Here is a 22,118-nt window from a genome sequence, read left to right on the forward strand (position 1 = left end):
ATATCACTTTCCTCATTCTCATTATGTTAGATTAATATAAGATATAATCATAATTCATTAATATATAGACACTACCGTTTAAAAGTTTGGGGTCATTAAGAATTGTTTTGGTTTCACTTTATTTTGATGGTCCCTTTAACACATTCTGTTGACTAGAAGTAACATTGCACCTTCAACTAACTCTCATTAGAGTGTTAGTAGAGTATTAGTAGACTGGTTGTGTAATTGTTGGAATAAATTGACATGTAATTGCAAAGTTACTTATAGTCAGGAGAATGTCTGTTGGTGGACCATCACAATAAAGAGTTAGCAGATATTAAGCAGACAGTCTAGTTAGTTGACATGTAGTTGCAAAGTTACTTATAGTCAAGAGAAAGTTCAAAAGGGACCACCAAAATGGTGATTTTTAAAATAATAATAATATTAAATTAATACTTTTTTTCAGCATGGATGCATTATAACGATCATAAGTGATAGAGACATTTATAATAGAAAAATATATTTGAAAAATTAGGTTCTTTTGAACTTTCTATTCATCAAAGAATCCTTAAAAAATGTATCACATTTCAGCAGAATAACCGTTTTCAACTTTGATTAGAATAAGAAATGTTTGTTGAGCATTAAAACAGCATTAGAACGATTTCTGAAGTAATGCCTGCTGAAAATTCAGCTCTGCCATCACAGGAATAAATGATCATAAATATAATTTAAAAATGTTAAAATAGAAAAAAAACAACTTTAAACTGTAATAACATTTCACAATATTACTGTTTTTAGTTCGTAAAGTAAAATGAAAAAAAAAAACAATTAAAAAACATATATTATGTGTATAAACCCTTAGAAATTACTTTTGTCGGTGTAACTTGATGTAGTGATGTTGATTCAGTCAAATGTTTTTGACTTTGGCTGCATGGGAGTCACTTCAGTTGTGAAATATGAGGGGAAACATTAGAGGTATCGTACAGTCCTTGTGTTTAAGCCATGGCCTCATGAGAGCCTGGTTTTCATTGAGAGAGGAAGTGCTCTAGCAGAGAGATGGTTCCTCAGAGTTTGGGAACCTGCTGCTTCAGAGGCACACAGACCACAGCCTGGAATGTGCTTACAGAGATGGAACGCTAAGGCAGTCAGGGAGAGGAGGGAGGGAAGGACATGGAGAGAGAACAACATGTACAAAGATGAGACTGATATGCAAAACAATAAACGGGGAGAAGCTGGAAGAACAGATATATAAAGAAGTTGGATGTTATTGATTTGTGGAAGAACTTGCATATGAGTAAAACACAAAGGAAACGTTTATCAAAATGAAAGTGTACAAGTGTAAACTAAATGTAAATACAATTAATTATAGCAATAATACAGGGTGTATTTGGGGAATTTACAAGAAATAGGTTGGCATGAAGGCCTACTGCACCTCTCAAATAATTTTACACAGCATTTTGCTATTTTTATAATTATGCATGCATTTAATAATGCTTTAATAACCCTATTGATTGAAAGATTATATGTAATATTGGTTATTTTAAATATACGTAACTGTTAGAAATAGTATATACTTTTTAATTTGTCATTATTTAACTGAACTAGTGAAGACAAAATGTGAATTAAAAAAAGTAAACATGATAAAGCCTCGTGCACGGTTATCACGCGCTTATCGCCAGCATTTTTCAAGACGTTTTCATTGAATGTGCAAATTCACTCCCTGACAGTAGATGGCGCTATCGCAGCTCACCATCGAATCCTATTTGATCTGCATTGCAATTCCTCTCCATAAGAACTCCCTCTTATTGAGATTTTTGCAGTCGCTGTGGCGTTTGTCATAAAGTTCTTTGTGTTCAGACACCAAACAGACCAGCAGCTCTACATTCATCTTGCCTCGTTGCATCTTCTTCGTCTACTTACTTCCTCTACGTTGTCGTCTTCTATCAATGTGTGCTTGAGCGCCACCAAGTACTGTAACTTCAGCAGCTCCAGGCACGTGAACAAAAACGACAATCTCATTGGTCGGCGCGTCAAACCAAAAAAAACAAACCCAAGGCAGTTTTTTTTTTTTTTTTTTTACACTTTTACGTCTGCCGTTTTGCACGCCGGTGTGCATACTCGCATTGATTAAACAATGGCGATAAGCGCACGATAATCTCCCGGTGTGCACGGGCCTTAAGGAAATTATAAAAGTTACTGGGTCTTAAACTTCTCTTAGTTTAGGTTGAACGGGGCACGGTTTGCATGAATGTGAAAGCTGTCATGCGGACCCAGGAGCGCACCGGGGTACCGAACCCGGGACTACCTGTAGGAGGTGGTCTGAGTTCGGTTGCACTGGAACTGTGGCGCGATTGTGAAAGCAATTCTGACTCTGGTGTGTGCTTGTTCAGGAAGTAACGTAACCTGCGCATGCATTTTAGCTGATGACGACCCAAGAGTCGTTCACTTTTCTGCACATAATAGCACCAAATTAATAATAAAAAAAGAATATATTGACCCACATCAAATGTTTTTTGTCATGCGCTGTGCACGTTTGTTATGACATAAGATAAACACAAACGCAATGGGAAAAATCGACCACAGCATACGTGCCCAGTGTGAGAGCCCCCTTATACATATTATACATATAAAGTACACCTTGCTCATTTGTAGTATTTGGAAGTGTCCCTCTCATATGGCTGGTGGTTACAACTTGTGTCCAGTTACACTGTAATATGAGCACTGTACAGTGTTACTAAAGTTTATATGGCAAAAGCATCAGTAAAAGTAAATAGCCACCAGAACATCATGAAAGTAAATGTAAGACTGTCAAGACAAATGCAATCAGCAGGTAAAGTAAGACAGGTGGAAGGAATGACCATGGTATTTTTGTTGTGCTAACCTGGTGTTAAACTTCGGCCTTGAGCCGTGTGTTGTCTATCAGCTAAAGAATGTGTGGCCTACTTTTCATTGCCAAGTCTTCCATAATGTTTGCCTGCTTCGACTGGCAGGGTTCCACTGACTCACCCCAGAGACGTGTCAGTCATGCATGGCCTATGACTCTGTTTGTCTTTGCACTCATGGTGTCATCAGAGGCATATTAACATCAAAGCACCAGCACAACAGATGTTAATGCTTGTGCATTAGTTCTGCTGGCGAAACACTGGGACGGTGCAGACACTGAAGGCACAGGACGCCGTGTTCTCAAACAGCAAGTCTTGTCCCTAAAGGAAGTCGGATATTGGATTGGACTGATTCTCTTCACCCTCATTCACGCTAATGAAAGCCAATTATAATCGCATTTGCTGTTTTTTGTCAATCGTGCATGCATGTCAGCAATGATGCTTGGAGAGTTTGAGGATTATTTGAAATCTCTCTTGAACTTGCAGGGTGTTTTGCTTCGCTTAATTTGATTAGATGCTAGCATGCGGGAACAAGTCTGCAGGTGCATGCGTGATTGTTTTCCGCCATCAGGGATGCGGTAAGCGTGCCCGTCGTGTTGTTGAGGTTAAACCAATGAATATTCCATTCCCCTAGATGTGGGTTCTGCACATCTGCCGTTGCATCTAATGACCTTCAATCATGTGCTAGAACAAACCGAGCTAACATGTCGTCTAATTTCAGCCTCTAATTGTCCGAACAATTGCAGGCATCAAAGAAAGAGGCTAATATTATAATATTCCGCTTGTTCGCTCAATTTCCAGGTCGTCTCATAAGTGAATTGATGCTCTAGTTCTAAATCAAATAGACACTGAAAGCGCTTTATAAAAAAAAAAAAAAGAGAATACAGGTTTTCTGCTATTGTTTGGAGCACCCAGAGCGCTCGGCCGAGCTCACGTCCATGTTTATGTAATGAAAGGAGAGCATGATGGATGAGTCAGCCTGTTCTCCATTCTGGAGCCGAACTTGTTTGTTCCCTCATTAAATGTACGAATTAAACAACAGGGTTCTCAGGAGGTCGAGGAGGTGAGTGGATGCAAATAAGGCCTGCTGAAAGAAACAATGACACAGACTGTCTATCCCTCTCTCTAATTATCAGCCACAGCTTTGCCTGGCTGTGTACTTGGCCAACATAGCCATCACAAATGAGGTGTTAGTGTAGCCAAATGAAGTGGTATTAGGTAACATACAAGAAGTGTAATGATTTATTAGGGGATGGGTGACGGTAATGAAAGGTCATGAAAACACAACATTTCAAGCATTTATTTATGTATTTGTTTAATTATTAGGGGTTACACGTTACTCAACGATAATCACCGACAAGTCTGTCTGGTCTGTAAACTATGGCTGCATCTGAAAAACTTATCAGGCAATGACTTTGCAGGCAGCGTTTGCGCATGAAGGTACCTCACAAAACTGAGTTTGGACAGACTTCTGAGGCAGTGTAAGGATTTAATGATCTACAGCAAAAATAGAGAGAGCTTTGGTGATAAATAAGCAAATATTTACTTACTATAATAGTAATTTCTTGCTAGAAATTTCATCAAAACGTTGGTCAAAAACGTAAATTTATACACAAATAGGCCACCAACCGCAACTTTCAGATGCCTTTTTTCTTTGGCGCAACTGTCACAGAATGGAAAGCATAGGATTGTGGGATATTAAAGGCAGCCAAGGATACATCTAGCTAACATTGGATACGGACGTGCCTTGACGCTTCCCTACTGTGATGGCCTAAGGCAATCATGGTTTGTTTAGAGGTTTTACTGAAACATGGCACAGGAACAATTGGAGCAAAATAAAGGCGTCATAACCGGCGTCACACTTTTACCTGAAAACTCGAAATGATTGCATCAGCTCTCGTCACCTGCACGACATTTCCATTTTGCAGCCAATCACAGGCTTTTCAACAACCAATTACAATTTACAATTGGATATGCCCTAAAGTTAACATAGGATTCAAGTTATCTGAACAGAAAAAAACACTTTCTTGGTGAATAAACACCACCTTAGAATACATCCTCCGAAGGCAGCATTTTTAAGCTTTTGGACGCAGCCTATACGTTTCACAACCAAGCACACACAATGATACATGAAATAAAGATTACGTGTGAGACAGGAGTTCTCTCGCCAGACTGGATTTCTTCTTGTTAAAATGATGCGCAAAATCATTGTGTCTTGCTCTCTCATTGGCTGTAGGTCATCATCGATGTCATTTTTTAGTTTAAACACATTTCACAGTGCATGAGTCTGAGTCGCAGACAGGTCTAGATAAAGTATTTGCCATGCTAAATATTTTACAGGCATCGGCGACGCGTCTCTTGGATTGCGCCTTTGATCATACACACTACGCAATCATCACTTGTGTGAACAAACACCGATTTGCCTCTGATTTCTTGCATTTGTCTGTGATTTCACAAAGCTGCCAGCGAGTAAATATGGGCAAAAAATCTTGCAGTGTGTTCCCAGCATAAGATATTTTGAATTTTTCAATTACGAAATGTTTAAATTTTATTTACATTTTTTATTTTTATAAATAAAATGTACTATTTTATTGTAATTTTATTTTTTATAACATTTACATTTTTGTGATTTGGTTACATGCCCATTTCTACTGGTAGTTGCTGTATTGCATCTTTGCTTATTTCCATAAATGGGTTTGTGAGTACTTTAAGAATTCAAATACACACTAACACCGAAATATCAAAATGCATAACCCTAGCACTTGCTGTATGTTTATGAGACCATGACTTTGAGTAAATGATTACTTTATGTTGTTGCCAGAATTTCAGGTTTTGACCTACAGAGTGTTTTTCTACATATTTTGCTTCCACCTTTTCAAGCTGAGTGATTTTCTCAGCAATTAAACTCATAACCGTTGTTAAAGTAAAACACTCAGCCCGGTTAAAGTCCTTGTGCCAGTACGCTTGAGTGACTCTTGGCACTGGGATGCATTGTTTGCCCACACGAAGAACGCTCTCGGGCCAAGTACTTTGCACCCATGGCTGTCCTCATTCACCCCAGAACAGTCAGTGACATGCTTAATGATATTTTTTTTCCCCTCTTTTGTTGTTTTGGTTTGTTTGTTTTCACTGGCAGCCATCTTGGACTCCTGCCCCTGGTCAATAAACGTGCCCACGTGGCTCTTATGCCAGAGCGAAAGCTGTTCAAAGGGCTGTGAAAAGCTTGTCTGAACTATGGAAAAACTGAAGCATGCCTGGCCGACTCACTCTGTAACTGAAAACACCACCCTGGCTGCTGGCATCAGTGCATGCAAGCAGAGACAAAATAGCACAGTCAGCATCCATGCATCTGAAAACTGATGATCAACGCTCTAGTGATTTTTCTAGAAATATATTAACCTCAAATGTTGCCATCTTGAAATGTCTTTTTTCAAATTAACCTATTTGATCATGCAAACTCAATTGAAGGCTAACTCAATTTCTTGCCGTTTGTTCTTCAGAGGTGCCCATGATGTTGTATCTGTTCGTTCTGGTGTCTCTGGTCTGTCTTTGGGCTGGATTGCACATGGCCTACAGATACCTGTGGATGCTGATCCTCCTCGTTATCTTCAATATCTTTTTGGTAAGAACATACATACATAATATGATGTAACTCTCACTTTAATTTGAAAGCCGTTTTCCTTTTTAAAGCTCATTCATGCATATATTTAGTTTATACAAACTAGTACTTTTTCGTCAATATCCCATGACACTGCATAATAAATATCAATTTATGATATTAGTGATGATATTATGATATTTATGATATCAAAGAGATATTAATGAACACTTTCCATCCATTGTGATTGCATGTATCTTTATTTATTCTATTTACGGTTCAAAAGTTTAATGATACATTTATTCATCAAGGATGCATTCAATTTTATTGATACATTTATTCATCAAGGATGCATTCAATTTATCAAAAGTGACAGTAAAAAGTATTTATAATAATAATAAAAAATATTTAAATTTCATATAAATGCCGTTTTTATTTTATTTATTTTTTACTTTCTATTCAAAGAATCCTGAAAAAAAATTAGGTTTCCAAAAATATTAAGCAGCACAACTGTTTTCAACATTGATAATAATAACAAATGCTTCTTGTGAATGATCATGTGACACTGAAGATTGGAGTAATGGAAAAATTCAGCTTTGCCATGCAGGAATAAATTACATTTTAAAATACATTAAAATATAAATAAGCTATATTTTAAATTGTTATAATATTTCACAACATTACTGTTACTATTACTTTATTTTTGATCAAATAAATGCAGCTTTGGTGAGCATGAGGCTGCAAAAGCATTTAAAAAAAATAATAGACACCCGTACTGATACCAAACCTTTGAGTGGTTATTTATTTATTTATTTTTAATGGGGATGTGGTTATAGATGGAAAATTTCTCAAAACAGAGCCAGTTGTGGTTGCTGTTAAATGTGTGTAATCTAATCTTATCTCTGAAGTATTTTGTCATTGAACTGTAAAAGTAATAAAGTTCTGATCCCCAGAATCACATTCAGTTTGATTTAATGGTCCTCAACTTGAGTGCACCAGTACTAATCCTTAAAACAGATCGATACAGGTAATCTTCACATTTGAGGGCCCAAAGGGCTCCGCATTTAGTGTAAGACCTGCAAACAGCCATATTATCTCTGAATACAGATGTATTACTCTCACAATCACCTCACTATCACTGCTCAACTGCCCAGTCTGCTATTGTGTCGTATAGTTTATACCCGTTAGATAGATAGAAAAGATAGCTACTGCAGTTTTACAGCCTATTGATTTCTAAAGGCTCTGCATCTCTTGCATAACATTGTCTTAAAGATACTGGCCATGAGAGGGGGTGGACTATGTTGGAAGACGTTAACACCTGGCCAACTTCATAGGATGGTATTAATAACTCTTTATCATCAGGATTGTGTTACAAGGAAAAAAATGAAGAATACAGTTTAAACTTTCCCCTTAAGATTGTATACGTTAAAATTACATAACTATTAAATGGACAGTTCACCCAAAAATTAAAATTCTGTCATCATTTACTCATGCTCAAGTTGTTCCAAACCTATGAATTTCATTCTTTTGCTGAACACAAAAGAAGATATTTTGAAGAATATGGGTAAGCAAACAGTTTATGGACCCCGTTGAATTGCATTCATAGTATGGAAAAAATAAAATACTGTGGAAGTCAATAGGGCCCATAAACTGTTTGGTTACCCATATTCTTAAAAATAGCTTATTTTGTGTTCAGCAGAATTAATACATTTATACAGGTTTGGAACAACTTGAGCATGAGTAAATGATGACAGAATTTTCATTTGTGGGTTAACTGTCCCTTTAAGGACCAAAAACGGGTCCATTGTGCAATAGAGCTGCAAGAAGCACAGATCCCACAAAAGTCACTTTTATACCAAGTCGCTTCCTGTTGGTCAGTGCGTTGAATATGTGTGAACAACTTGAACGTAAGCTAAATCTGCAAACCTCTGATTCCTATTGAAATGACTAAATTTTTCCAACTGTTTTCTGTGACTGCACCTTTAGGCTGATGCACCTTCACTGTTAATTATTTTCTTCTTTCTTTTTTTTTTTCCTTGAACAGATGCAGGTTTATGCAATACATGTTCTATCTTATTTTGTTCTCAATATTTCATATCTATGTAAAAAAGAAACAGCATCATATATAAGTGCATATTTATCATATAGATTATGCAACAGACTGATTTATATAGTAAAATGCAGCATACCAAGCTAAATATGTATTAAAGCTTGTTGACACTGAGTTTGACATGGACGTGTTGTTCAGATGGCCTCGTGTGGCTGTTGCCCCGTAACAAGTTAGAGTAAAAAGTAACTTTTTAACCAAAATTCCTTACCAACAGCAGAAAATATAAAACCATCCATATCAGTGCTTGCTGTCCTCAATATTTCCTCTGTTACAGTTACTGTAAACAACATAAACACACAGTTGTGAATATTTGTTCTGCTTATGTGTCGTTTGTCCTAAATTACAGACTGACTAATAGCAGGTCAGAGAAGCTGTTATTGTTTTTCACACAGCCAAAACATGGTTAAACATGATGCCCTTCACCTAGAAAGAGCATAAATAGCACCTCGATTTTGTTTTGACTCCCTTTGAGTCAAACTCTAAATGACCACATAAATGTCAACAGTGCCTACAACAAAACATGACCTCCTCCTCTGGAAAATATTCACAAACATGTGGGAGGCCGGCCCGTAGAGACATTTGTGGCTGCTTTGATTCAATTTGTTTTTAATTCTCATAGGAATTCTTCAGGAATCATTTATATGTATATGTGATATTGTACAGGTTTAACCATTCACTACACATCCCCCTTATTTCCTGCAAACGTTCTGTTTTCAATAATCAAGCCCTGAGCATCTGTTTTCATGTGTGCTGGTTATTCCTGATGCTCATTTTCCATCGTCCTCTTATATTCTCAGTGGCTGTTGCTGTAAATGTAATTAAACTCCAGTAATGTAATTTAAATGGTGCTGCTAGTCCTGCCTGATTGGGAAGCTTGTAAACAGCTTTATATGAACCACAGCTGATTTCCGGATGTGAGGATGTATAGAGAATGTGAAAAAGATATCAAGGCATTCTTCAGTAGTCAGCAACAGTATTTATCTTGCTACACTTCCTTCCAAAACTGTGTATTCAGTAATTAAATTGATCAAAAATAAAGTCTTACATTGTAAAAAAAAAAGTACTGTATTTTTGATAAAATAAATGCAGATTTGTTGAGCTTAAGAGACTTATTTTTCAAAAATATTAACCCTTTCACGCATAGAGGTCACTACAGTTGACAGCTAATCAAAAGCCGTTTACATCACCCATCAGTGGACACTAATGCACGATTATATACACTGCCTCCAAGTGGCAAGCCTTTGTATATGGAATTTTTGTTTTCCCCAAACCAAGATGGCAGACCAGTCAGAAATGCCAAGTTGCTCCGGAATATCTAGTCATTCCTTCTATCCTATAGGAGACTCTTACAGGTAAAAAAAAAAACTGTCAGACGTTTGTTTGGTGCTGTAATAATCACACACAACGAAGGAGATTACTCAAAGAACAATCTGTAATAACAAATACTCAGGGCAAACGTGGAAGAAATAGCAAAACCACGTAACATAGACAACACCGAACAATGAACTGAATGAACACGGAGCTTAAATACACAGATTATGATGATAATAAACAGAATGGGAACAGATGTAAAATAAGAACCAAGGAGATATAGGAACACAAACGGGCAGGCAGACAGGGAAAAAAAAAACTCAGTGACAACCAAATCATAAACATGACAGTAACATATATGGAGGCATATCATATATTGGGAGGAAATTCTGATGAATCATTTGTCCACTAAATTGGACATTATGAATCACTAGCTATATTTCGGCTACAATGCATACTATTACTCGTGACTACGGTTCTTGAAAATAATTCACTTGCAGTCATTTTTTAGCTGTAAATAATTGTATTTGTTTTATTATTGTAATTTTCAGTTACGTCAAAAAAGTAATCTGATTACATAATGTATGTTATTTGTAATGCAATATTTTAAAAAAGAGCAATAGAAACACAGGAAAATAATCCTGACTGTGGTTATCGTAAATCATGCATGAAAGGGTTAAAATATCATAGATTATCTGTGAATAACGGCTTCAATTTCAGTGTGTTCGTCACAGAAGTTTCCAAATTTCAGAAGACTTGGAATATGGCGTACGGGTCATGTAGATGACTTTTATGTTACTTGTGCTAAAACTTTAATTGTGATGTTGTGTCTTGAATGATACAGATGAGTAAATTTTGGTGAACGATTCATTTTAAAAGTTGTTCCTTTAACTAGTGGTGTCGGTCTGTTTCTTCCACACCATTGTTCACAAGATGCATCATGTCAACTCAGTTCCCTATCTGAGGTAGTAAAACCACACTTTTCTGTCCTGAACTGAGAACCGTTATGTAACTAGCAGAATAAAATTGAGCATGCTGCTCTAGCCTCTGGACATTTGTGTCTTTCAGGTATCAGTGATAAAGCTGTTCAGTGGAGCACAGGCTGCCCACATATGGGGCCCTATTTTGACGATCTGAAACGCAAGTGTCAAAGTGCAAAGCGCAAGTAACTTTGTGGGCGGATCCCGGCGCTGTTGCTATTTTCCCAGCGCGATAAATTACTCTTGCGCCCGACGCAAATCTAAAAGGGGTTGGTCTGAAGTAGCTTCATTATTCATAGGTGTGGTTTAGGCGTAACGTGAAATAAACCAATCAGAGCGTCCTCTCACATTCCCTTTAAGAGCAGGCGCGCTTGTTCCGTGGCGGATCGCTATTAACGGCGGATTTGCCTGCGCACGCCAGGAGCAGTTCACAGCCGAGGAAACCGACGTTCTCGTCAGGGCTGTAAAACACAGAGAAGTGACATTGGGGATGATGGGAGAAACCCACCCAAATTAGCTTCGGTTAAACAGGCGTATAATTTGGTTAGTAAATGTGTAGCCTAATCTAGATTTTTTATTTATTTATTTTTTATCTAGCCTAGATAGATATTTTTCACATCTTCACGGACACAACAATGATTTCCCTCGTGTGTTAATATTTTTCCTTGTAATAATGTATGATTTGCAAAAATGAAAACTGCTGCATCTGTTTATAGCCTATTAGAGAATCAAAGTGGATGCGCGTTAACATTATGGCCAAGCACGCGCCCTTAAAATACCATATCACTAACGCGCAACGCGCCACTGTCTTTAGACTGTTTTTTCCCTGGTCAATGGCGCAATTGCTTTTTAAAACTGGAAAATAGCACCATGGAAGTTTTGCGCCGGAACACGCCTCCTCTTTGCGCTGAACCGCCCCCGCGAGCGCAAGTTCATTCCCTAATTTACCGACGTGCGTCTGTGGAGGGAAAAGTCCGCTGTGCGCGGGTGCAAAATAGGAATGATACATGCGTCGGTGTTCAAAGTCAATTGCGCTGGGTGCAAGATAGGGCCCATAGTCTTTAAATGAGCCTTGAAATCAATACTGTGTGTGTGTGTGTGTGTGTGTGTGTGTGTGTGTGTGTGTGTGTGTGTGTGTGTGTGTGTGTGTGTGTGTGTGTGTGTGTGTGTGTGCGTGCTTATATCCACCATTTACTTTTCCTACCTTTGATGGTTTCAGTAAGTCTACATTATGTTTACCTTTCATTTGGATGCAATTGAGTTTTGAAGAAGGTTTTGTTCAAATTCAAAGGAATCAAGTCCAATATATACACATTTTACTGTATACATACACAAAATCTAAATATATTATAGATGTTAACATAAAATATTTTAATCCTTAAATGCATGAATGTTTTGCCTATCATTATTACATATCCGGGTCTTTAGCGACCCGGATCTATATCTAACACGGATGGACTCTACCTGTCCTGATAATATAAAACTCTTCTGATATTAGAGTAATATTTACAGCAGTATAAAATAAAGCGTATTTTGTTACATTTTGTAGCTTGGAAGGGTTCAGTTTGATGTTGTATACCGTCTTCATATATTTCCGACTTCTGCATTACCAAAAGCTCAGCACTTTTCTCCACTCATTTTAGTTTCACCTGCAGTCTGTCACCCATATGTCACATTTGTTACAACATTTCTGGTGTTCATGAGATATTTGGCAAGAGTGTGTGTACAGCAATATTCGGTTGGGTGCTACTGACCATTATCATTCACGGTTGGCCAGACCCTCATTGACAATGATGTCAGAGGGAGGGAAATGATGTCATTCTGTTACAAAATGTCATCTGGATTTGGAGACCAAATGATTGGTGATGTTTGTTCTTTTTGATTAGTTGCACAAACACATTTGGAATGTCAAACAGATGGACACTTTAGATGTGATAGTCTTTGCAATGTTGCTCCTGAAAGAGTTTTACATTAGCCTTCTCTGACTCTGTTTTGAATATTATAGAATAATTGTGGTCCTAAATGCTGATACATAGTACATAGTTAATGCATAGTTCCAAACGTGTCATGTTGACTAGGATAATGGAGATCCTGCATTACTTTTCTCAACAGAATAGAGGAAATAACTAAATTCATCTGATGTGACAGTGTGCTGAGCTCTTCTAACTTGTGATTCATCTTTTTCCAGGGTCTGTATGTGTTTTCCGTGTACTTCATCATGCATAGTCAGGTCTTCTGGCCAGCTAAGGCAACTTACACCGTGGAGATGAATGGTCACGGCAGCCCAGACTCCATGTATCAGAGCACCGGTGCCGCTACCGTCGGTGGAGGAGAAATCAGCAAGTCCACACAGAACCTCATCAGTGCCATGGAAGAGGTGCGTCTGTTACTGAGGGTTTAGATAAATGTTTGTAATGATCAGTTATTGTGCATGCTTTATTTGGCAGTGGCATCTGACAGCTTTTCCTAGCACACATGTACTTGTAACATTACAATTGGTGGCATTTAGATATATGTGTGTCTTTGCATAACCACCTATTTATCATCCTCAGGCTGAGGCAGAGGATTCTCTGACCTGTGTTTGTTCATCAAGTCTGCTCACGCACACATAGACTGTGAAAGTGTTATGCAATAAAGAGGCCTGGTGTAGAAGCTCACATTCCTCTGAGCCCTCAATGTAAACTTTTCACAGATCCGGGAAAGAGGGTGTACAGGAGGTTAGGAGGAGAGAGAGAGGCCTGTGGAGAGAGCACAGGCTGCATGGGAAAGATCGGCAGAGATCAAGAAGGGCTTTTAGAAGAAGAGATATTTATAAAGGAAATATCCCAGTTCCTGCAGTCTGAGCTGTTCTCAAGACTCTGTTCTTTTATTAGTAAGATTGTATACTACTGCTAAAACAAATTGCGTAGAATATACTGTATACATTTTTCCAATCATGACAAGTCTCTGAATAGTTTTAGTATATTATTGCTACATGTGTAGCAAATCTAGTCCGTCAAGATCAAAATGCATGAAGTATTTAGACTTGACGAACTAGATCTGCTACAAGTTTAGACATGCAACTGCCAATAAATACACAGACAGCGTGTAAGATATGCTAATGCATGGATACACATACATAAATCTAGACAGGTGGAGCTGGGGGAGGTGGAGGGGTTTTGAGAAACTCTGGTGAACGTTGAGCCCTGCTGCAGGAGCAACTAACAGCAAACACTGAACCAGACTATTTAAATGTTGAGCAAACAATCTCATTGGCTGCAGAATCTTGACCTCTTTTGTTTATTTATTTATTTTATGATAACGTAATTATTTGCCCGGGTTTTGGTTTTATCTACTGTTCTATTTTACCTCAACGTGTTATAGTAGATGAACTTGGACAGTAGCTTTCAGATAGAGCGAGATACTCTTTATATTTTTCTAATGGATTATAAGCATACGTTCATGAGGTTCATTTTCATACAATAGCATGAATATTTTCCAATAGCCTAATAGAGGCTGTGCCATAATTTGCACGATACATACAGTATCATATGTGTTACCCTTCCCATGGTTTCTAGTTGGAACAGTGTATGGTTATTATAGGTCATTTACATGGTTATTTCCCAGTCCAAACTTATTTAGATGATGGATCATCTTGACTACCAGTGGATGGTGATGAGAATGAGCAGATTGACAACCTTTGAACCAGTAACAAATGATCTACTGTACCATGGTCCTAAAATCCAGCCTGACCAATAAGGCTAATTCATACTGGATTGACATAAAGGCCAGCCAACGACAACAGACCTGTTTACCAGGTTTTGTCGGAATGGTGCTTGCGCTTGTTTTGTTTTTTTTAGGTCTTGGAATGAGGAATAAGGAGTTTTTTTATATTTGAATTACAGCAAAAACATTTTTATGAATTAAAACCACTGTCCCACTTTATCAACAAAAAAAATAGGGCCTAATGCCGAGTTCACACTGCACGATTTTCAAAGTAGTCGGGTCACTGTTCTTTTCACACCGCACGACTATCTGTGGTATCAATCAGTTGCTGCTGTCTTCGCACAGCACGACGGATCGGTGACAGGAGGTTTCACACTGCATGACTTTACAAAAGAAAGAATTGTCAACAAATTCTGTCTGGTCCAGTTCACAAACAAACACACGCGAAAAGTGATAAGGAAATAATAACGCAAGATCACGTGCGTGAGACGGGAGTTATCGCGCGAGACTAGAATTGTTATTAAAAATTATCGCCTGCAAGAAGTTTGTGATCCAAATTATCTGTGCGCTGATCTGCAGCGAAAAGGAGAAAAAGAAAAACAGATTATGCAGGAGGAAATGTTTGGGGAGACGCGGGGAGAAAGGACTGTGTGTTCTGCAAAGAGAGTTGGGGTAAATAAATAATTTTGGAATGTTCTGCTGCTGATGTTGCTGCTGGTCAAGCAAATGTTTGTGCTTTGTTTCTGTTTGATATAATTGTAAATATATATATTGAAATACTGATATGTGGTCTATAACTCCCCCCCGAACTCCCCGCTGCTCTGTATCTCGCTCTCTCATTGGCTCTCGGTCATCACCGGTGTAGTTTTCAGTCAGAACACTTTCACACAGCAGGGTTCTCTTACGTAGAGTTCTCTCGTACTGCGTCGAAAGAACGCTACGGGAAAGTATTTCTTTGTCGAGATTGAAGCCTAAAAATTAATCCTTAATTTTGTAAACATGTAAAACGCTTTTCTGTAGCATACAACCCTAGGCGGAGCAATATCGCTCACCCATTGGCTGCTCCGCCAGAAAAGCACAGCCTATGCGAGGCCAGAGACGCTGACCAATGAGGGCACTGCAGCGGGCGGAAAGATGCAGCTTCAGTAATGAACCCCAGGCGAGTCCGCAGAGTCACCGTAGGCATCCAATCACAGTGATGGCAGCCGCCATCGACGAGAGCTGAAGCTGCGTGATCCTTACAGGCAGGAAACACAAGCACGTGGTCCCCGTCGCTGAGCGGGGCTCTACACGAGCCACAGGAGGTGCGAGGCATCTTGAAAAAGACGCTCGGCTCTTTTAGTGGTGGAAAAAACTGTGTGTCGCGACGGCGAACACACACACAAAACACACACACATAATGTAAAGGATATTCCACGCCGGAGAAGCGCAGCAGGGAACGGCGGCTGAAGGCGGCGATGACCAGCGGCTTCAGGTAAGAGGCGCGTCCTGCTGAGGTGCTGTATCAGACGGCTGTGGCGGCTCGAATCCAATCCAACGATGCGTGCAGCTTCGTGAATTAAGAAAAATCGGTGTGTTAGACAGCTATGCTCGTATTTATAGACCTAGGCCACGCCTGTTTCGGCGGGAGATGACGCAGAATGGGCGCGAAGCGCCCTCATTGGTCAGCGTCTCTGGCCTCGCATAGGCTGTGCTTTTCTGGCGGAGCAGCCAATGGGTGAGCGATATTGCTCCGCCTAGGGTTGTATGCTACAGAAAAGCGTTTTACATGTTTACAAAATTAAGGATTAATTTTTAGGCTTCAATCTCGACAAAGAAATACTTTCCCGTAGCGTTCTTTCGACGCAGTACTCGTTCCCTCTCCTAGAGAGAACCGAGGTTACGTTAGTAACCGAGTACGTTTTGAATCGCCGACAGGTCCAGATATTTAGCATGCCAAATATCTCACGGGTGTCGGCGACTCGTCTGCGATTCTCTCAGATCGCGTCTTTGCTCATTCACACTGCGCGATTGTCACTCGCGTGAACGAGCACCGATTTGCCTGTGATTTCGGGCATTTGTCTGCAATCGGTGAGCGAAAATCGGGCCTAAAATCGTGCAGTCTGAACTCGGCATAATTGTGTTGAAAGGTCTATAATTATCAGTCATTAGTTATTAGTTTGGGACAGATCAGATTTACATTTATGAGGGTTGTAGCATCATAATAAAACTTAAAGTGAAAGCTTTTTATTGATGCTCCTTTCAACTTTTACAGAGTTGTTCACCCTACTTTTTGGTCATTTTTGTTTGTTCTGTCAGTGCTAGTTTGCCTTTTCAGTATGTGGGTGCTAATGAAGAGGTATGGGTTAAGTTGATCCTCCAAACAATTGTATAATGCTTTTATTAAAGAGAAAAATCAATGCAAAAAGCCTTGAAATTGTAAATATATTTACATTCACCAATGTATTCCCAAAACCTTATCTGCTTAGTTGAATCCATTGATGCTATAGTTTCTCAGCCTTACTGAATTTTGATTTGACAATTCAGCACGAGTGGCCAAATCAATAGTACTGTGGCAAGACTGTAGTTTTTGACCTCTAGTGCAGACTTAGGTAATCCTGTTTTGTTCATGAGAGCACTGACTTCTGGCTTAAAGTGGCTCGTAGTGTCACATGTGGCCTCGGGACAAGAGACGGTTGGGTTGGGGAGGAGGTGACCGGTAGAGGGAGGAAAGGAAACCACACACTGGAGGGGTGGCCGTCTCCTCAGGCTCTTCAAACAGACTTGAGTAGGTGCCTGGTGGTGCTCAGTTCACCCAGCGTACATTCTGTTCTGATTAAAGGACTGCTGATGGGTTATTGTACCAGAATGTGGTGCCTGGGACATGGTGGACTGCAGTGGCCTCTCCCTCCATCCTCCTGGGAAAAGCAAAGGAAATGAAGCCATTGCCATTAGGAAGCACATTAAAGGGAGGGCAGGCCAGATGTACTGTTTCACAATGTTGTGTTTAATGAGGCAAATTGTTCTTTGCTTTGATGATTAAAATGAGTGAAAGAGTAGATTTATGTCACGAGATGAAGTCAGAAGGTTAGTTTGATGGATATCACTGCCTCTTCAAAACATCAACAGTCTCTATTTAGTTTGTTTGTCTCTTATTGTTGAAAACATTAGAAATATGTCTACTGGTAAAGAGTTTGCTGTACCATTTATATGACAAAAAAGGACCTCATGACTGTTAGTAGAATAACAACATGACAAAGAAACCTGAAGGAATGTTGAAATGTAAAGCGTCGTGTCTCAAACCAGCCGTGGTGAAGTCATTATTAAAAGGTGTTTGTTTCGCAGTGTTGTGTTTTTGTATTGTTCATTGCATGTCGGCTGGTTTTCTGTATCTTTATGGTGGGAATGTGATAATTTATCATTCTCTGATTATGAATAATTATTGTTTGGTCCATCAGGTTTTTGTGTCAGTCAAGTTTAGAAAAAGAGAAAATAATCAAGTGAAATGAACCTCTTATAAATTAGTTAATGATCTGGATTTCCCAAAACAAGTATTGTCATGATTATTTAATATAAAAGTAAAAGTGATATTTAAGTCATAAATCATGATATATAACTTTTATTGGTATTTTTATATGCACTACCATTCAAAAGTTTGGGCTTGACAAAGGCTGCATTTATTTAAAATATCACATGTATTTAAAAATCACATGATCCTTCAAAAAAAAAAATGTAATATGCTGATTTGATGACACATTGGTACACTTTATAATATGTACAGTAATGAAGTACTTACAAATCAGCTTTGTGAAGCTTGTAGTTAATTCATAGTTTATATATTGCAGTCTCTACATTGTTAATTTATTAATAGGCAAAATACAAATAGTGAGAACTTCATTCATTGTCACTGTAATTAACAATTACAGTTTAATAATATCATGTAAAGAACTAGATGTTTTTGATGCTTTGTTTACAGCTCATTAACGGTAAATAGTTATCACTTTAGATTAGGTCATGGAGAATATGAGTTTTAAAGTGTGTGTATTTTTTTTTTTTTTTTTTTAACTTTTATTTTATTTCGTATTATCAAGTGCAGTCATACAGTATGTCATGAATGAACATTTTGATGGTACAATAACGATGGTGCAGTAAAGTGTCATGGGCAAGTCTACATATATAATAGCAGTCCATAGATATCTTCCATCCTAACAAGAATATATGTGAGGGGAAAGATCCTTATCTCTGCAGTACCACATATACATTTGTTAGATAGTACAGAATTTTTTTACAATACATATGACCATTGGTAGATAAATGATAAATAAATGAAATAAAAGTAAGAAAAATATAGTCTGCATAATAGTCATATCAAATGAAAATGTTGGGCAATTGAAGACCATTTATTTAGGAAAACATCTGCTTTCAGTTGTAATAATGCCGTTGTATGCTCCATGTTATAAACATCTTGGATTCTTTCCCTCCATTGTGCAACCGTTGGAGGGTGTGGCTTCAGCCAGGAGGCTGTGATTACCTTATTCGCTATTAAAAGAAGGATTCTCAGCAAACATGTTTGGTTATTCTCTTCAAGGTCAGCTGGCAGTATCCCTAGCACAAAGTATGATGGTTCAAGAGGTAGATCTATACAAAGACATTTTTTTATTTCTTTTTGTACATTTTGCCAATATTCTGATATCCTTGGGCAGTCCCAAAATATATGGGTGTGATCTCCCACCAAGCCACAACCTCTCCAACAGCCGTCTGAATTATTGCTCCATTTTGATGTTATGAATGGAGTTCTAAAATATCTCATTTTAATTTTCCATCCAAATTCCTTCCAATTAGGGCTACTGGTTGCCCTGTGTCCTTGACTGCATGAAGTCTCCCACTGCTTGTCTGTAATTATTGTGTTCATTTCTAATTCCCATTTTTCTTTAATATCTAAATTATTTCCTTTAAATTCTTCTTGCAAAAAGTGTGTGTATTTTAATGAACACTTAATATGAATGCAATTAATGTCCAATAAAGGTTTGTTTAAAGCACTTAATTAATGACATTTTCCGTGACCTAATCTAAAGGAAGAACTATTTACTTCTAATAACCACTAACCACTATTTAAAATACTGTACATCACTTATATGAGTAATAAGTTGTTAACAAAGCATTAAAAACATTATCTAAATATTATTATGAGCTAATTAAACAATATTTGTAAACATCATTTTTTTTCTTTTTTACATATGAGCTTATTAAACAATAATAATTGTGTTAATTACAGTGTCAATGAATAAAGAACTCACTATTTGCATGTAGCCTATTAATATATTAACAAGAGACTTCAATAGCTATATAAGCTATGAATTAATTATAAGCTAATAGCTTGCAAATGATTTGTAAGTACTTTATTGCTGTATACTTATTGTGAAATGTCGCCAAACGTTTCTTATTTGTATCATTGTAGATGATATATAAGTTGTTCTGCTTAATATTTGTGTAGAACATTTTTCATATTTTTGATGAATAGAAAGTTCAACAGAACTTTATTTAAAATATAACTGTTTTGTAACATTATTAATTTCCCTCACATATACAAATCTCATCCTCAGCTATACCAGAATTCATCTCATAACATATGAATGCTTGTGAACTCTGACTCACCCCACAAACCCATCCTAGCAAAACTCTATAGAAATCCAAGCCTTTGTAACCTGTGAATGACCCCAGCACCAGACAATCCGGTGAATTCAGGGCTGATCTGTGTGGGTAATTTAAGCTCAGACTGGGTACACAAACTAGAAGTCATTTTAATTAGCTGAAGCTTTGAATAAATGGTAGTTGTTTGCTTTTTCTGACATCTAAAGACCCTTTTTGTTATGTTTTGCAGATCTCTGCAGACTGGGAGAGAGCTTCACTGAGGCCCAGCAGTCAACCCAGCGGTGTTTTCAAACAGAGTCCTCAGGACGAGACCTACATCACAGAAGGAGGGTTCATCAACACTAATCTGGTGCAGGACGAGGAGTCACAGGAGTTTGATGACCTTATATTTGCCTTAAAAACTGGTACGTCCCTTTCTTCAAAATGGTAGTTCCCTTTAACTTTTTTTTAACATTTTTGCTGAATACTAGTTATGTTTCTTTGGAAGAGTAATAAAATATGAGAATAATGGTTTACCTACACACAGGTTCTGGCCTTAACATGAGTGACAACGAGTCAATCCACGGCAGTCATGATGGAGGTAGTGTGGCTAACTCTCAGATCGTAGAGCTGCGGCGGATCCCGATCGCAGACACACATCTCTAACCTCACTATTGTTTTGTACTGGAAATTGTAAAATAAAAACAATAGTTTTTTTTGTTTTTTTTACTGTTTCTGCCTTTGCACTAAATCTTGTTAGATTTTAAGTTGTCTTTTTATACGTGGAAATTGAAATTGTTTTTTAAGTATACATATGTGAATATAATTGTCACTAAATTAATTTGTGAAGATTTAGTATTGGTTTGAATGGAAATGTCATATAGATTGATTGGAGGTCGGGCCAGTGCGCCCCATAATTCTGCTGCTTGATTTGTGTAACACCAATAATAAATGATTCAACCACCAATCAGTCTGTGTTTCCCTCAAATGGATCTTTATCCAAAAGATCTACTTCATAATAACCATGAAAATATCTTACTGGCAGTAAAATAATAATACACTTTCAGAACCAGAAGAAAACAAGGTTGTGCACATACCGCTTCAGTATCGACATGAACAAACCAGTTCCACAGGTACATACTTTGCCAAAGGAAACACATACTTTGTTTGTATGGGAAACAATCTGTCTAGACCGCGAATAGAAGCACATCAGCGGCACATATGAATAGATCAGCACATATTTTATATTCAGTCACAGTGTGGTATAAGAGAAAGTATCATCCTGACTGCTTAGTTACATTTCCTTCAAGTTTTTAACTGGCCTGAATTGGCATGAGGAACATTTTAATAGCCTAGATAACGTACTGAATGTATTGCTCTTATGTTTCTGGAGAGATTCAGACATGTTGAAGATTTTAAAGTCTGTGTGAGTATGATTTGTACTGAAATGGGCAGTGAGGGAAACCAATGTGGACTAGAGTGGTTTGTGGTCTAAACTTCTTGGATGATACACGGGTGGCACACCCAATAATAAAGAGCTGTCGTCAGCTGCATGGACCCATATGGCTCTAAAAGAACTAAAATAGCTTAACAGTATTTTTAGAAAAATTATTTTACAATTCCTCCATCATCAGAAGCAGGCATAACGGACCACATGAATGGAAAGAAACACTTTAAAAGTGAGTTAAGGTTACTGTTCAGCTATACCAAACTGAGGTGAAGAAGAAAAAACACATGAAGTCCAAAAGTAACAGTTGCAATTAGCTCCACTCAGTTATGTTAACATGTGAAATGAAATGGACTATAAGTTAATTGTCGCGCTGCTAACAAGGCGGATAACAAAGAGAGCACACTAAGATGAAGATAATCCAAATAAGTGATATTTATTCCAGGAAGACAAAGACAGTGGCCTGAACAGAACAGGGAGACTTCATAAGGGAGAA

The 22,118-nt window shown here is 38.0% G+C and overlaps 1 protein-coding gene across 1 annotated transcript in view; it reads left to right on the forward strand.

The window, feature by feature from the left end:
• Positions 1-21,141, forward strand: part of adgrv1 (adhesion G protein-coupled receptor V1) — a 128,231-nt gene extending 107,090 nt beyond the window's left edge. Inside the window, exons 86-89 of the mRNA XM_079608572.1 lie at positions 6,362-6,483; positions 13,049-13,237; positions 20,426-20,600; positions 20,723-21,141. Coding sequence (XP_079464698.1) covers positions 6,362-6,483; positions 13,049-13,237; positions 20,426-20,600; positions 20,723-20,841 — 605 coding nt within the window. The 3' untranslated portion in view covers positions 20,842-21,141. The remainder of the gene's footprint in view (positions 1-6,361; positions 6,484-13,048; positions 13,238-20,425; positions 20,601-20,722) is intronic.
• The last annotated feature ends 977 nt before the right edge of the window (positions 21,142-22,118 follow it).

This window comes from Phoxinus phoxinus, assembly GCF_949152265.1.
Source record: "Phoxinus phoxinus genome assembly, chromosome: 3".
Classification (NCBI taxonomy): Eukaryota; Metazoa; Chordata; class Actinopteri; order Cypriniformes; family Leuciscidae; genus Phoxinus; species Phoxinus phoxinus.